Source organism: Aulonocara sp. 'chitande type north' Nkhata Bay, linkage group LG23 (genome assembly GCF_057382095.1).
Source record: "Aulonocara sp. 'chitande type north' Nkhata Bay isolate Kocher_YH1m ecotype deep benthic linkage group LG23, A_spYH_male_GT1.1, whole genome shotgun sequence".
Taxonomy (NCBI): domain Eukaryota; kingdom Metazoa; phylum Chordata; class Actinopteri; order Cichliformes; family Cichlidae; genus Aulonocara; species Aulonocara sp. 'chitande type north' Nkhata Bay.
The window spans coordinates 27,388,484-27,405,408 of record NC_141365.1 but is presented as its reverse complement, the minus strand read 5'-3'; the positions used below and the strand labels follow the sequence as shown (position 1 = coordinate 27,405,408).

Here is a 16,925-nt window from a genome sequence, read left to right as displayed (position 1 = left end):
TTTTAAAGGGGATTTCCTTTGAACAAAAACGTTTAATTTACTGATACAGAAAGCTTTTTCTTTGTTTGTTTGTTTTGAAATACATTACAGTATATTTATGTAGCTAACCCTTGCGTGGTCTTCCTGTTTTTGTTACTCAGCCAGTGTTAAGTTATTGTGTTATTAAATCAGTGCATCAATAACAATGTATGTAAAAATACATAACAGATGTTTACCACATACATGGTTCATATTTCAAATATGAAATGCTGCTTATTTTTTGTGATAAAATGTAACTGAATAACAGATGTGAGTGAAAAAAAAAACATGTTTATCTTGAAAAAATATAAATGAACTTGATTAGGAGCAGATTTATGTCAGTCTATACAACATAAACAGTCTGGATATGCATTTCTTGCACTTTATCCCTGTATAGCAGAGATGTCAAACATAAGACCTAAGGGCCAAAATCGGCCCATCAGACTCCAATTTGGGACCTAATTAACAGCACTGGAAAACATGAACGAAGGTGTAAAGTTTTATGTTTCATAAGCTTTATGTTTACTGATAACGATCTCCCACATGGCCATTCATGCTATGCCGAAATAATTAGATAATAGATTAAAAAACCTAACTGGTAGAAAGTTCCAATTTTTTCACTTACTACACATAGGGTAAAATGTGCCGGGATGCTGGAGCACAAACGAACAGCAGGCCACGCAGGGAGAGGACAGAGTGAAGGGAAAAAGTACCTCCATACCTTTATGGCATGAACACCACCTGTGTGATATAAATGCATAAGGCTTGAAGTCTCTGAAAATGTGTTAGTCGATTTGTTCTTCATGGAAAATCACCCAAAGGGAAGTATTCTGTGGCTAAAATAAAAAAAGAAACTAATTTCCTTTTGGTAAACAGTGAAAATAGCTCACAGACCCAAACACACTACATATAGGTTCATTTATTAATTTATCATATACATATATGCACACAATAAACATATGATTGATATTTCCAGGTGAAATTACATTCCCTTTCATGTTCCCTACATATTCTAACATTTTTCCCTTTATCAGTGTCCGATCACACCAAAACCTCGATTTTTATTTTTTACTTTTGCACTGGTGTGTTTCTGATCATTGTCCTGCTGCAGAACTCAAGTGCTCTTGATCTTCAGGGCATGAACTAATGCTCAGACATTCTCATTCAGGATTTTCTAGTAGAGAGCAGAATTCATGGTTCCATCAATTACAGCAACTCATCCTGAAGCAGCAGAGCAGCCCCAGACCATCACACTGTTGCTGTGAAGTTGTTTTATGTCTGATGTAATGGGACTCAAACCTTCCAGAAAAGTTCAGCTTTTGCCTAGTCAGTCCACGGGATGTTTTCCCAAAGGTCTTGGGAATCATGAGGATGTGTTTTGGGTACAGGGTGAAACGAGCCTTTGTGTTGCCAATTCAGCCATATTTGAGCCTTTTTAACATAATTATCAAAGAAATAATCCAACTTGCTGTGAGGCAAACACCATCACGCAGTGTTGGTGAATGAAATTCAATTACTGTACAAGTAATACTGTACAGCTTATGGATGCAACTTACCAACTAGCTAGCTAACTGCTGAATAAAGTATCACCCAAATGCAGTGTTTTCTAGTGCAGAAAAACAAACAAAACACAGGATGGCAGCAAACAAAAAGCGTCAAAATGCAGAATTCAGAAATCACCCGAGGATAGTGCAGTTGCTACTTCCAGCTTTGATGCGCACGCACGCGCACACGCACACATTCTGCTGTTCTAATTAAGTTTCAGCCAAAGACAAAAAACAAAACAAAAAAAAAAAAAAAAAAAACGTATTGTTCCGATAAATCACAAGTGTCTGTGTTACATAAAAGTTTTGCCTTCAAATAATCCAGTAACCCAGTTAGAGCGTCTGTAGTGAGTAATCCATTACAAATGTTATTCTGTAAGCTCTTTAATTGAAATACTTCACCCTAAAAAAAAATTTTAATTTACTTTTATAAAAACTAATAAGATGCCAAATTACAGTTATTTATCTACATTCCTAAAGAAAATCATTTTCTTAGAGGTTGAATGTTGTGCTTCACTAATTTCTCACACTGTGCCAGGTAAACTTTAGTAATATAACATGACTTCAGTTTGTTATTTGCCTGATATACAGAAATATTTTAGTTATAGGCAAATATGGCAGAATTTAAGAAAGAAAAGAGAAAAAAAGTATTTGTATTTATGATAGGTTTACGGTGGTTGTGTGGAAGAGCAGAGCAGCAGCTGCTCAAATATGCAGAACCACCACACCACAGTCAAAGCCACTTATATCACATTTTTTCTCCATTCTGATGCTCTGTTTGGAGTCCAGCAGGTCGTCTTGACCACATCTACGTCCCTAAACATGCAGAGTTGCTGCCATGTGAGTGGCTGATTAGGCATTTCTTTTAATGAGCAGCACAACAACTGTAGCCAGTGAAGATCATCCTTGTGGTGTGATCATCCTCGTGTACCAGTCAGCATGGCCTTAGTCTCTAAAGTGACTTTGAGTTCATCCTTAGTTTTACAGAGACAAAAGGTGGATTTTCTTTGCTTTATTAAACATAATTTATGTTTTCCCTTCTAAATCAAGCATTCAAGCACAAAACAAATCAATGCCTTCAGACAAAACCAAAGATCAAGTGGACGATCGTCTCACATTTATGGAAGCCTGTTTCCGCCACTTAAAAAAAAAAAAAAAAAAGATCCATAACTCAAAATTCCGAGTTATTTTCTCAAAATTCCGATTTATTAACTCAATATTCTGAGAAAAGCAACTCGAAATTTCGAGTTAGCGCTGCCAATCAGTAATCTACGTGAATGACGTCATTTCCTTGTTACCTGGAAGCTGAAGCCCTCAGCTACAAATGCTACAGCTAAGCTACCGGTATTACATCCAGTCGTGAATGCACAGATTGCTGAGTGTTTTCAGCCTGGCTTCACAAATGATGAAATCCCTGTGTTATTAGCTGAATCACATGGTGTTACTATCAGCAAACGTATTCGCAAAAGCGCCAATTTGTTGGGATCCGTTTTTGAGTGCGCGTTCCTCTGCGCGATATGCTTCCGGGTAACAAGAAAGCGACCTCATTCACGTATATTTTTGATTGGCAGAGCATTTCCCATAACACAGAATAAATCTAATTCAATCACAATGTTGATTCTTTGTGTTTAAAATTAATAAAAATGAGGAACACGTCTGCGGGCTGAAACCCACTCGAGTGGCCACAATTCTGGTTACATTTGGTAACAGAATAACTAAAAAAAGATATCTATAAAAGATTAAAAACTAACTGCACTGTGCATGTGGTGGACCACCACAAAAAAAGAAAAAGAAGAGAAATGATCATCGGACTCTGTGACAGATTCTGTGCAAGTGAAACATGCAGTCTTAAATCAAAGGAAATTTGACTGCACAACAGCGTTAACCGTGTGTATTTGACTCAGTGGGTAGGTGTGACGTGTGCATCGCAGTGATTTGTGTTTAGCTTCTGAAATCTTAAATTCAATGATACAATAAAATCTGTAAAGGTGTTAAACACTGAAGTGGATTAAAAGCACCTTTGCCCCGCGGCTGGTATTTTTTGCTACTCTAAGTGAATTTCACCTGATATTAGCTAAAAATGATTAGTTTAAAATCTTTAGTTTGATTCAGTCTCAGATGTCCAAGGCCCACGGCTTGAAAGACCCTGGTTTGCTGGCTGGAACCTGGAAACAAAAAGAATAGGAATTAATGTGTAAAGTTTTGGTCTTCAAAACAGTTCTGCACACCATCATCATTCCCACAGGTATGAGCTTCCTGCCATCACTCACAGTGGCCTCTCATTAATATGAGCAGAATGTGCTTAAAGTTTATGTGACAGCTGAACTCCTCGACCTTTCCTGTCTGTAAGCATAAATTTACAGTTACAGGACCTGAAGTTTACAAACTGTCCCGTTTAGGCGAACTCCAGATTGTGTAGCTGACATGTGTAGTTACCTTCTGAGTGAATGGGGAGGCAGAGGCTAAGCAGGCCCTCTCTGGTGTTGCAGGGGAGTTTAGAGAAAAGGGTCCCTTCAAACCAGAATCGGAGCGAGCAGCAGCCACGGCGTCTTTGATGGCGAAGAACACCGAACTGCCCAAGAAGAGGGTGGGTTCTCCAATACCCTGCACAGGAGACAAAAATCAGCAACGCACCAAGTACAATAGAAAACTAAAAGACTGAGGTGTTTGGAAGTAATCTTCCTCCTTGTGTCTGACCTTTGAAGAGTAGATGGCGTAGGGGTTGTCAGAGTCGGGCAGCAGGTAGACGTTAAACTGCAGCGGCACATCGCAGACCGCCGGGATCTTGTACTGAGACGGTCCTCGAGTGTACAGCAGCCCGAAGGGAGAAAACTTCAGCTCCTCCAGAGTGTAGAGACCCAAACCCTGCATGAACGCTCCCTCAATCTGAGAGAAGGGAAGAAATCAAGGAGAGAGACGTTAATTACTACGCTCTGCTAAAAGTTGTTTTTTTACTTAACTAAATTCAGCTGTTCAGGTTTTAAAACACTGGGTGAAATGGGTGCAGCCACTTACTGAACCGTGCAAACGGGCTTGAGTATACATATCGACTGGGGGGGTTTGAACAGTTCTAACAAACCTGAAGGTCAGCTCAGGTAACTTTTGGCTCTGGACCTCTGGTTCCCCCTTTTTAAATGATTAAAATTGCCATGGTTTGGTTGCAGACAGCCCTCCGCGAACCTGGTTCTGCCAGAGTTTTCTCCCTGTTAAAAAGCAAGTCTTTTCTTTTCCATTTACACCAAGTGCTTACCCACAGTGGGTTGTTTGATTGCTGAGGGTTTCAATGCATTATTGTAGGGTCTTTATCTTACAATATAAAGCACCTTGAGGGGATTGCTGTTCTGATTTGGCACTATATAATAATTTGAACTGAATTACTTATTTGGTGTGACCACCTTTATTCTTCAGCACATTCTGAACTCTCTTAGCTTTGTCGTGTCTTTAATAAGGGTGGGTTTTAATGATGGATTCTGGCTTGGATAACGTGATATCAATTCATTAAAATCCTGAATCGATTGTTTTATACAAATGTATTTTGCCCAAAATTCCAGAATCTCAGGTGAAACGTCACAAACTTTTGACAACCACCAAACATTTAAAACGGTAAATGAGAGCAGCTACACGGGTTCTGCACAAAGACGTAAACACAAAGCGCGGACCCGCAGATCAAAATCAGTGAGATGTGGCTTTCTCACCGATGGCACGGACACGGTCGGGGCTGAAAGCCGACAGCTCGCTGATTCTGATGTTTTGGCGGGTCCGCGCTTTGTGTTTACGCCGATTCTAAAGCTGTTAGTTTGATCTCTCTCCAAACAATATTGACTGAACCAGCAGCAAAAGAAGATCCAAACTAAGCTTCACATAAACATCGTTTTGAATTCCCTCTGACTTTTACTGTTTTGCATCCACCACAAAAAAACAACAACAAAAAAAACAAACAAAAACAAAAAACAACCCACACTTCATGCACAGCTCTCTCTCTCTCTGTACTTCAAGAACAGTTTCCCCGTCTATCCCTGAAATCTGTTTTCTGCATTATTCGCTTGCTTGTTACGCACAAGACTGTTGTTTACAGCGCTGTCGGCCGATGTTTTTTTTCTTTTCCTTTTACTCACTTCCAAAAAGAAAACCTAATTTCTGCTGTTCTATACTGAACAGATTTAAACTTTGTAAAATTATACAAAATGCAAAACGCTCAGCCGTGTCTCTAATAAAACCACTGTAACTTCAGAGGTAATGTTCATAAGCTGATTAATGGTTTTCTTTCGCTTTTGATGTACTGCAGAATATTTTTATAAAATCCCAGGCCAGGAAAATCGCCCTCATGTTTTTCTGTGTTTTATCTTCAGCTACTTTGACACAAAGGCCTCTGCTGTGACGCTCACACCTTTGATAAAGTCTTGTGTGTGTCAGCTTCCTTTTTATAGATACAAAAATATGTAAATGTACTGATCTGAATTATAATATTTCTGACTGAGGCAAAATTTCCCAGATTCAAATCAAACTGAATCGAATCGATTCAGGACCTTTTGAATCGGAATCGAATCGATTCTAGAAATCAGTGACGATACTCAGCCCTAGTCTTTAAGTAGTCTTCAGGAATAGTTCTCCAGGCTTCTTGAAGGACATTCAAAGCTCTTCTTTGGATGTTTCTGCCTTTTGTTATGTTCTCTGTCAACATGATCCCACACTGCTTCAATAATGTTGAGGTCCGAGCTCTGGGGAGGCCAATCCATGACTGATAGTGCTCCACTGTGTGTTTTTCTGTCCAGGTATGATTTTACTGCTCTGGCAGACCTTCAGAAAGCCCAGAGAACTATTTCTCAAGAACACAAATTCTGGCTCCAGTCTTTTTCATGCTGTTTACATTGTGTTGGTTAATGACACTGAAACAACTGCCAGGCAGTCATGCAAAGATGTAAAATGGCCGTAGGTCTGACCTGGCCCATGTCCACAGATGGGTTCACACTTTTGCCGATATCCACTACGATGTCAGTCCTCAACGTCTGCAAGAAGCACAAACATGAAAAGAAAACTAAAAAAGGATTCCTTTATTTTCTGGCAATATTCCTTCTGTTTGCAGCAAGTGGCATTCAGAGTCGAGACCGTTCAGACAGACCCTGTATTCTCCGGTGAGGCAATCCAGCTCCACCTCGGAGCAGCTCACTCCGTAGGTGTAGTAAGCATAAGGCTGGCCCTCCATCTTGTCCCAGTCGACGTAAAGGTCAGGACCTCTGAGGACAAACAGGAAGATACAGTCACTTACTGCTACTTCATCCATTATGGGTGTGGGGGGAGATTTCTATCATACTTGTAAAATCCAGTCGCTGACAAACTGATCTTCTCCATAAATGCTTTATTGGCCTGCGTTCAAAGAAAAGTTATGTTATTTAAATGCTCCAAATCTAACAACATCATTCAAGGATTTTCGTACCCAGCTCTCCCAGGTTCCTTTGGGGTTCTTCTTTCTGATTGGCTCCAGTCGCTGGTACAGAATCTGGCAGGCATCTTTGACCGCCATGCCGTTAGCATCGGTACCAAAGGACGCAGCAGATGGGCAAGTGTTGGGAACGGTGTTGGTGCTGGTTTCACTGATGTAGATCTTTGAGGGCGGGATGTGAAGCTCCCGGCTCGCAATCTAACAAACAGAAAAAGCCAGACCCCGAAAGGCATAAATCTGGTGTTTTTCTGCTTTTTTGTAATAATACTGAAGCACAAATCTGGCCAAAGACAGACCAACAAAACGAAAACAGCAGTGACACAAACTTTACAGTATTTTTAATGTTCATCCTCTTAACGTCAATATCTGCAAATGTCTCAAAACTACAACCAAACCCCCCCAAAAGCCAAAAATAGTTTACTGAACATTTCTGATACATAAGCTAATAATTAACACCTGCTCATTGCAGCCACAGATGTCCCGTGGTGCGACCTGGCCGGTGAAATTTGCACCTCAAACAGTGCAACTCTCGGGAACTATTTTCAGTGGCGGATAAATTAGAATTGGTGCCCTTTTTGCATTTGTGGCAAAACGATGGTGGAAGCGAGCATAACGGGAGGTAAACCTTTGTAAGCAGGTAAAAATAAAAATCGTGTCTACCGCTTCACCAGTGTGCTGCCTTCACATGTTTTCAGTGCTACAGTTATCTCACGCAGATTATCCAAATATAATGGTGTTAAACATTAAACTGGAAGGCTCTAATGCAATATGCAGCAATACCGTTAAGCTGTTGTTGTTTTAATCCACCCAACAATTGTCTTCTTATCTTTTAAATAGCATTAAAATAAATGCATTTATCGTGTGATTCTTTAAGTCTTTTTATGCTTATTTCTTGATTTTGATGCACAAAATGATTTTATTATTTAACTATTTTTAACATATTCCTAATTTATACATCTCGACGTGCTATTTTTTTCCCCATGTACTCCATTTATATATTTACATTGTACATTTATATAGCTCAACATGTGTTTCTTATTATATTTATAAGATTTTTACATGCATACATTAACACTAATTAATTTAAGTTAACCTTTTGGAGTGCATTTTTTTTTTTTTTTTTAAATACACAAATACATGATATTTTGTTATATACACATTTTTTTTGTCGTTTCCAGTGAGGTGCTTCACACAGTACCTGCTGCATTTTCGTGTGGACTCCCTGACCCATCTCCGTCCCACCGTGACTCACCAGAACCGAACCGTCTTTGTAGATGTGGACCAAAGCTGCAGCCTGCCACAAACAAAACTGAACTAAACAGAAGCAAGCGGCTACTGAGCTGACTGCATGCAACCTGCAGTCGCGCAGCCACAGCAGTAACAACTACAAAGAAAAAAAAAAATACCCAAAAAACACAAACACAAAGACCCTGAAACAGGCTCTTGTCTTTACACACAGGACTTGAGCAGAATTGGCTCTTTGGCTTCTGTAAGCTGTAAAAATCTAAGATATATTCTTGCAGTGTGTCATTCTGCAAGACTTCACGGAGTCATTGTGACATCACAGGGTGTCATGCAGTGTTGTGCAGCTCTCTCCATGCCCTTTTGCATGATCTATTACTAGATATGGCTTCTTTTTGTATGGCGCCAACAATGAAGGCAAAGTTTTTGCTGACTTTCACATCAGCAAAAACTTGTGAACATGAGCACAAAACTCTGGAAACTCCAAGCCTGCGGGGACAGAATAAGATCAGACCTGATTAAGGAAGCCATCTGAAAAGGCGATGCCATATTTGATGGGGATGATGGAAATCCCCCTCTTCTTCCAGCGGTTCTGCTCGTTAAACTGCTCGATGGCGCCACGGCGGGCACTGTAGTCAGACCGGCGCTTGCACTCTTCCCAGCAGCGCAGCAAGTTCTCGGGGTTGAACTCAAACTTGTAGTGGGTGGTCGAAGGGCCCCTGTACATGTTCATCTCCCGAATCTGATGAAGGATTTTAAACATTTAATTAGATGCTGTTTTGTAAACCCGGTCGAGCTCGTGGCAGGAGAGGTTGGGGCGGAACCTTGTCGGCGGGGCATCCCAACACCATGGCAACGTCGTTGATCATGTTCTCCACGATCAGCAGGCCCTGGGGCACCCCAAAGCCCCTGAAGGCAGTGTTTGATGGCAGGTTGGTCTTGCATGCGGTGCCGCGACCTCGCAGATTGGGGATGTTGTACGCGGTGTCCATGTGGAGGACCATCTTCTCAGCAACCTGCAAACACCACAAAATCCACTCTTACGTTCTTTGGCGTTTCACTTACATTTATCTCCAGTAGCATTTCCTTTTTCCACTTACCAAGGGAGACTCATCTACAGTGTTGCCACTGTTGGCAAAGAACTGGAAATCTGCAGCAACAATCTTCCCATCATTCATGAAACCCACCTGAAACAAACAGCAGTCAACTCCCAGGATGATGACGAACACAAGTCAACAACGCCTTTAAAACTAAAAAGTTTAAAGATCTTTTGGTCACAACCTTTCAAAACTGAAGATGAAATCCTTTAAAGCCCACATTTGTAAACCACCAAGAAAGTAAGAAATGTAAGACAACTCTTTACAAAAAATACTGGAGCTACCGCTCAACCTCCTAGTAGATACACCTATGGTATTGATTTAAAACTCCTACATCGCTTCTTTGAGTTACTGGAGTCACAAACTTAGGCATCCACGTTTCACGCCTGCTCGGTAGAGTGCAGACAATACCACATCAGCCTTTACAGCTGAGAGACAAACACAAACCTCTCTGCAGACTCTGCTGCACCTTGGTTCTGTCTTACATCACACTGTTTGAATAATTAAAGCGCTGGAAGGCTCCCCTCACACAAAACACTCAGAATCCTAACCAATAAATAACGATACCAAGTATATTTGAAATTCAAAAGTAATTTTCTTAAAAACTAAATAAATAAAATAAAATCAAAACAGTGGGCAACACCTAAAAAATTAGAAGGTATATCCTGTGCGCTTGGTTGTACCTTATATTTTCCCAGGGTGGGATGTCGGCCTCCTGTAATGAGCATGTCCTCGCCGCGCTCCAGGACACAGCGGACGGCACGATTGGTCCTTTAAACAGTTATAATAAAAGAAAACAAAATGTAAGAACTTTCCAGCTTCTTTTTCTTTATTAATGTCTCTTCAGGCCTCAGTAACACAGGTCCAGAGAGTGAAGGTAAGCGACCCTTAGCAACTGCCAGCTGTTAAGGAAATTGCTGTATTCCCCACTAGTTGGCCAGTGGCTACAGAGATGGTGCTGAAACAAAAACCTACTTGCAATTGCTTTGGTAACGTAGACCTTTTACTTTGAAAGTGAACGGCCTCTGTCAGATATTTGTGGCTTGGAGGTTACCGACCAGCCTGTGTGAAAGACTTGCTAATCCTTTGGACTCACTTCCAAGCAGCCACCGAGGTGATAGAAGCCAAAACTGAGGTTCTGGTGACCTTCCCTCCAAAGGCTCCGCCCACTCTTTTGACATGACAAGTGACTCTGTTGGATGCAATGTTCAATGTCTCGGCAACAGCATCCTGCACAGAGAGATCCAACCCACCTGCAGCTCTGACTTGTCTTTTATGTTCAACATGTGAGCACTGGTGAGCCATTACTCACTGAGTAACTCTCAGGTTCACTGACACACACCTGCTCCGTTTACCTGAATCAAAGTTGGCCACTGAGTGGAGATGTAAACGTTGAACTCCATCTCCTCGCCGACGGGAACCACCAGCATGCTCTGCGTCTCCATGTAGAAATGCTCCTGGCCTCCAATTCGAATCTCCCCTGAGGAGAAAACATGCAGAGTTTAAAAAGAAAAAGCAGACGTTGTTCTCAAACAACTTTTACCTTCATAAACCTTGTCGACAGTTTTAAAGGCTTCAGTCACATCTCCCCTCTGAAGCAAACGTCGTGGTTCAAAGTAAGATGACTTCTCGACGGCTTCCTGTCACAAAAAGTGTGACGTTGAAAAGTTTACCCATCTGCACTTTTAGCATTTTCTCCAGTGAATTATCAAAAAACAGAGCAAAACACCCCGATGTAAAGGAACAGAAACAGTTTTACTACTCAAACTATAGTATTCCCCATGATGCAGATGCTCAAAGGGTAAAAAGTCAAACCTCGATGGTGAAAATGGGATCGGGCAGGTCTTCATAGCTGATCTTTACAGCTGCTGCTCCTCGTTTGGCGTGCGCCTTTGTGTCGGCGACCACCGCACATATCATCTGACCGATGCACGACACCTGCAGATATGGTGAGTGTCGTAATTTCCCCATTAGTGTTTAAATGTGAGTAAAGAGCAGCGGGTGCGCAGAAGGCTCTACCTCGCTCTCGGCAAGCAGCTCCTCATTATAGCCGCAAAATGTGCGGACTTTCTTCCCGGGAATGTCTTTGGTTGTGATGACGTCGACAACGCCGGGAAGCTGTAGGGCTTCGCTCACATCCAGCCCTCTGTCAGACAGCAAACATCAAAATATCAGCATGAAAACACCAGAAAGAGCCTCTTTTTCCTAATGTAAATGCACTAAAGCTCGTTATTTAAAGATAATTAAACTCAAAAGCTCCAAAGTGAAGTTTGTCTATGTTGACTAGGGTGGGGCGATTGGATGAACATTAGTCCAATCGCTCATGCAAGTTAGTCGTGTTTGAGAAGTTTACCAGGGTGATTTATTTATTTGCCCATGAGTGAGTTTGCTAAGAATGATGGAGCTAATAGAAGCAGTCAACAGAACCCCCCCCCCCCCAAAAAAAATAAAAATTTGTGTATTTTTTTTTTTAAAAGCACCCTCTTTCAACTGCGAGCCACTGCACCCTCTTCAGAGTGCGCCCAAATGCTTGTTGATGGAGCTGCAGAAGCTGGTGATAGCCAAGCATACTCAGCCGGATGGTGGACACGTACATACTCATGTAAGTTAGTCGTGTTTGAGTGCTTTGCTCGCACTATACGTCTGCACAAGCAGCACACTGCTTTGATTACATCCTTTTTCATCTGGCCCAAACACCCCCCCCAAAAAAACAAAACAAACAAAAAAAACAAAACAAAACAAAAAAAAAAAAACATTGGCAACTTTTTTCTTTAGTGTTTTTTTTTACGAATTAACACGACTTGACGCGATTAACAATTAAGCCAGCTGGAGCGCAGACTGACTCAAAATCCCTGAAATGTCTCCGTCAATGCATTTTGGGAGTTCGTCCGTTCTGTGCTCCAGATGGGTCGAGTGTGTTTAAAAAAAATTTAATCGTGATGACCATGCATGATTACATTGCTCCGCCCATCAAAAAGTCTGCGCATACGCGAATATATCGCCCACGATTGCTGGACTCACAATTGCCGGTTGGAATTTTTTTTTTTTTTTTTTTTTTTACATATCGCCCAACCCTAATGTTGATTGCAAAAGTGAAACCAACAATAATGCGCCAAACACTGCAGTTCCTCTAGTGACCACTTGAGGCGGACTCCAAGCATGAGTCAGTCGCCATAGAGTCCCATGTTAAAATGCCTGACTTTACAGCAGAATTAAACATCTTTACAGCCAGAGACAAAATGTAACTTTACTCCTTCATAACTGCACAGGCATGATTTTCTTTAACATCCCATGTCCAGAATATCCACCTTCCCTCCTCTGCATATGTGCAAACCATCATCTGGCCCCCTGATGCACTGCCTTGTAATCTCAGTGACTCCCAATGAAAGTATTAACATCGCCAGATCTGCTGTCTGTCTTTTTGTTAGTGACACCATCTGTCTTTGGAAACAAAGCATGACCAGGAGCACACACACAACAAAACCTAGAGGTCATCGCTCAGCTATCGCCATCTGGTGGTCTTTGGATAGAATACAGGTTTTTAGATAGCTTTGCATTGCTGATGTGGAAGCCATGTTTTAAGGCTAACGTTTTAAAGGTTAAGCAAATCTGTGTCCATCTGGCTGCATTGCTCTGCCTTTCCTGTCACTTCCTGCAGCTGATCATGGTCTTCATGTTTCCTGTATGCATCCATTATTTTGCATTTCTATTGTTCGCGCAAATGTATGTCAGTCCACAGCCCTGTGGAAGTCCTGCTGACACAGCAGGAAACCTATTATGCAGTGCAAGCAACAGAAGAATCTGCTTTTTAGTGCTGCCTGTGTGAAGGGACCATAATTACTTGTGATCATGAACAAGACACCTCCTGTGGCCATTAGAGGAACTGTAGTTTTTGGCTTTTCCTTGTTGGCGTTGCCATTTGGTGCTTACGTGATCTTAGCGTGTGGTCGGGAGCTGGTGACCACCATGAGGAAGAGCTCGCCCTCTATCTTTGGGAGGTCATCGCAGTACACAGCCTCGCCTGTGGCCTGGCTGATGGCGGACCGATGCATCATGGGACGCCCTACTGCATCGTGGTTACTCTGGTCCTTTGAGACAGGCTGATGAGGAAGAGGAAGTAGTCGTGTTTATGAAGAAAGCACATCTGTTTTTGAGTTAAACCATTCTGAAAGCCATTTTGTAACCTGGAACTCCTGCAGGCCAGGTTGGATCTCTCTGGGTAAAGGTTGTATCTTCTCAGGAACCTCGTCTGTGATCACATTCTGTAAAAATACATTTAAGTCAGTTGGATTTACCACATTACCCTGCACTATTTCTTTAAAGTAGATCTCTTTTTACCATTGCTTTCAGCTTGTGCAGGACCTCCAGGTAGAATTTGAAGAGCAGACTAAGAGTCAGAGACCTACGAAACTCCACCTTCCCTCCTGGAGCTGAAGGAGGGAGGGCCAGCTCTTCCAGAAGGATGTCGTAGGCTTGGCCGAGGGTCTCGTCGTCCCACGGCCTGAAGGGAAGAAAAGCAAATCAGCACAAGGTGAGAAAGTAATGAAGTAAAGTAGAGAGCGGAAATTGAGGGGAAAACAAAGAGACCTCCTGATGATGGCCTGGCAGGTTTTGGCTGCACTGACTGTGGTCGGGCCCATCCCTCCGTAGTAAATACTGACATCCTGAACCACTCTGGAGCTCTCTGAGAACATCACCCTCATCCCGGCTGTCACAGTGGCGAAGGAGGCCTCCTTCCTCGGTGCGTGGCGTAAAGCCTGAACAAACTCCCCCTGCAGGTGAGACGAGGTGCAGCACTAGTAATCGTTTTCTCTTTAGCACATAATCTATGACAGACGCTCACAGCCACACAGTAAAATATGTGTCACCAGTGTGGAGGAGACGCAGCATGTTCTTACAAATAAAGAATAAAGTTGGTGTACCTTTCTGGAAAAGGGGATGAAAACGGAGACGACAATCTCCTCCGGCTGCAGGATGACTTTCCCAAATCCCACGAAGAAGTCCTGATTCAGGGGAACCTCTCGTCTTCCTCCTGGTGAATTCATAGAGTTCAAGTTGCAGTTTGTTTATTCATCACTCATCTTGATATTTTTTTTTTTTTTGACTCACCGCTGGAAATCACGCTGACTTTGCAGTTGCCGGCAGCCAAAATGGGATTCAGGTCCGAGTTGGGGTACGCACTCACGATGTTTCCTCCCAGAGACTAAATGCAGACACATTAAACTTGTACTCAGAAACGAGAGGAGATTATAATCAGTTTAAGTTTTAATTCAAGGCTTTGAGTTCTAGTTTCTTTGAAGCCAGCCCTCTTTTTGTCTTACAGTGCCCCCTCATGCCCACAGCGAAGATATTTCTTCTTTGTCTAGCTGATTTTTTGCATGACGTCTGACCCATGAGGAAACGTTCACTATATTGCAGTAGTATTTCTCATCATCTGCAGTAGACCTTCACTGGCTGAGCTAGCATGAGAGCAGCTGTGCCCTCAGCTTTGGCCACTCAGGCACCATTTAAACAATGTTAGACCGATGCATGAAACGTAACATCTTAGGAGCTTTTTACTTTCAGTTCTATGGGAAATTTAAATGTGGTGTTGGTTTTTTGATGTTGTGCAGCAACTGTTTGACTGGTTATTGTTAACCGGTTCCTTTTTTTTTTTTTGGCCTGTCCCGTTTGGCTCTTTTGCCATCAGAATTGTTGTCTAAAGGCAAAGAAAGATGCCCAACGGATTTACTTTACCAAACTGACCATCCCAGCCTTGCCGTAATGGTCCATTTGATTCACCTTTTATTGTTTATTTTATTTTCACTTACTGAATACGGGACAGACTTGACTGGGGGAAAGAAGGGGAGAAAGAAAGAGGGAAAGAGAAACAGCTGAGAAGAGGGACGGGGGAGAAGGGCAAAAAACAAAAACCAACAGAACGGGCAGAGAAAAAAAAAATGCATATATCAATCACCTGGATCACCTGCTGAGAAAGAAAAAAGAAAGCAAGCAGAAGAGAACAAGAGTAATAGAATAAACAACATCACAATGATATATGGGAATATGACAGTAAATACTAAATATCAAACATTATTGTGCAGCACATAAGATCAACAGAACACAGTGTGCTTTGAGGTAGGAGCCAAAAAGGGTGTAGTTTGTGGGTGTGATCACCCGTGTGTACACCTGTGAGCATGGACGCGCTTGTTTTTTGTTTTTTTAAAAGGTTCCTTCATGTAATAATCTGCTAGAGGGTGTGGGGGGGCCACAGCCCCGTCCTCCAGGGCGTGAAGCAGGTGTGGAGGAGATCAAAACTCCAGACATCCAGAGGCCCCCAGAACACAAGAGACCAAGGAAGACCAACAGAGGGGCAGCCGCGCCACTGTCCCGGAAAGAGCTGAGGAGAGTCCCAGATGAGGGCTCACTCAGCAGCCGCGGAGCAGAAGCCAGGGGGAGTTGCAGTGACGCGCCCGTGAGCTCCGCCGGCAGCCAGCTGCGCCTGAGTGACCGAGCCCCAGGCCGAGAGGCCGGGGGCTCCCCACCTCCGAAGTGGCCCGAGCGAGCCCCAGGCTCCAGGCCCCGATAAGCGGCCGCCAAGGAGTGAGCCGGTGTGTACCTGGACGCCCATCCCCGGACACAAAGAACCACCAACGCACCGATACCTGAGGGGGTCCGCCACTGGCAGGGGAAGTGGTGGTAGGGGGAGATAGGCCTCCAAACCTTGGAGGGCCTGAGATGTCCCCAGAGAGGTGGCGCCTGACACCCAACCTGACATATAGACACAGACATACAGGCACACACAGATACAAACATCCATTCCCACCCTCATGCTCTCTCCCTAACTGTGTTAACCGGTTCCTGACACCCCAGTCACAGCCGTGCGCGGCAGCTGCAGCCATTACAGATCGGCCCTGTAAAATGAGCAACGGGCTCAGAGTACCTTCTGGAATAAGTGCAGAGCACTACAGCTCAGCAAAAAAAAAAAAAAAAAAAAAAAAAAAAAAAAAAAAATGCTTATATGCAACAAAAGCAATACTTGCACCATCGCCTCACAGCAAGAAGGTCCTGCATTAGAATCTACAGTGGGGGTCTTTCTGCATGGCGTTTGCTTGTCCTTACCAAGTCTGTGTGGTTTCACTCCGACTCCCTCCCAGAGCCCCAAAAACATGCACGGTGTTCGGTTAACTGGTGATTCTAAAGATGTCAATGTGAGCATGAACGGTCGTCTACATGTTGGCCCTGTGACATTGAAAACAGATAGATGGGTACATACATGAGCGACCGTGGCTCAGGGGGTTGGGAATCGCATCTGTAACCGGAAGGTTGCCGGTTCGATCCCTGGGCTCTCTGTCCTGGTCGTTGTGTCCTTGGGCAAGACACTTTACCCTACTTGCCTACTGGTGTTGGCCAGAGGGGCCGATGGCGCGATATGGCAGCCTCGCTTCTGTCAGTCTGCCCCAGGGCAGCTGTGGCTACAACTGTAGCTGCCTCCACCAGTGTGTGAATGTGAGAGTGAATGAATAGTGGTATTGTAAAGCGCTTTGGGTGCCTTGAAAAGCGCTATATAAATCCAATCCATTATTATTATTATTATTACTACTA

General features: G+C 43.0%; 1 protein-coding gene across 2 annotated transcripts in view; it reads right to left on the bottom strand.

The window, feature by feature from the left end:
• Positions 1-922: 922 nt before the first annotated feature.
• The window catches only part of aox6 (aldehyde oxidase 6), a 35,812-nt gene continuing 19,809 nt past the window's right edge, over positions 923-16,925 (bottom strand). Inside the window, exons 12-34 of one of the 2 annotated variants that reach the window (XM_086284369.1) lie at positions 14,451-14,544; positions 14,264-14,373; positions 13,929-14,113; positions 13,680-13,842; positions 13,526-13,603; positions 13,272-13,441; positions 11,361-11,487; positions 11,157-11,279; positions 10,885-10,981; positions 10,697-10,821; positions 10,438-10,571; positions 10,025-10,112; positions 9,345-9,431; positions 9,069-9,260; positions 8,759-8,986; positions 8,201-8,296; positions 6,997-7,200; positions 6,874-6,926; positions 6,682-6,796; positions 6,503-6,568; positions 4,260-4,448; positions 3,999-4,166; positions 923-3,727 (exon numbers count right to left, since the gene is read on the bottom strand). In XM_086284369.1, the coding sequence (XP_086140495.1) occupies positions 3,677-3,727; positions 3,999-4,166; positions 4,260-4,448; positions 6,503-6,568; positions 6,682-6,796; positions 6,874-6,926; positions 6,997-7,200; positions 8,201-8,296; positions 8,759-8,986; positions 9,069-9,260; positions 9,345-9,431; positions 10,025-10,112; positions 10,438-10,571; positions 10,697-10,821; positions 10,885-10,981; positions 11,157-11,279; positions 11,361-11,487; positions 13,272-13,441; positions 13,526-13,603; positions 13,680-13,842; positions 13,929-14,113; positions 14,264-14,373; positions 14,451-14,544 (2,943 nt within the window). In that variant the 3' untranslated portion in view covers positions 923-3,676. Of the gene's footprint in view, positions 3,728-3,998; positions 4,167-4,259; positions 4,449-6,502; positions 6,569-6,681; positions 6,797-6,873; positions 6,927-6,996; positions 7,201-8,200; positions 8,297-8,758; positions 8,987-9,068; positions 9,261-9,344; positions 9,432-10,024; positions 10,113-10,437; positions 10,572-10,696; positions 10,822-10,884; positions 10,982-11,156; positions 11,280-11,360; positions 11,488-13,271; positions 13,442-13,525; positions 13,604-13,679; positions 13,843-13,928; positions 14,114-14,263; positions 14,374-14,450; positions 14,545-16,925 lie in introns of those variants that run through there. The other variant, XR_015127312.1, reaches the window with a different exon arrangement.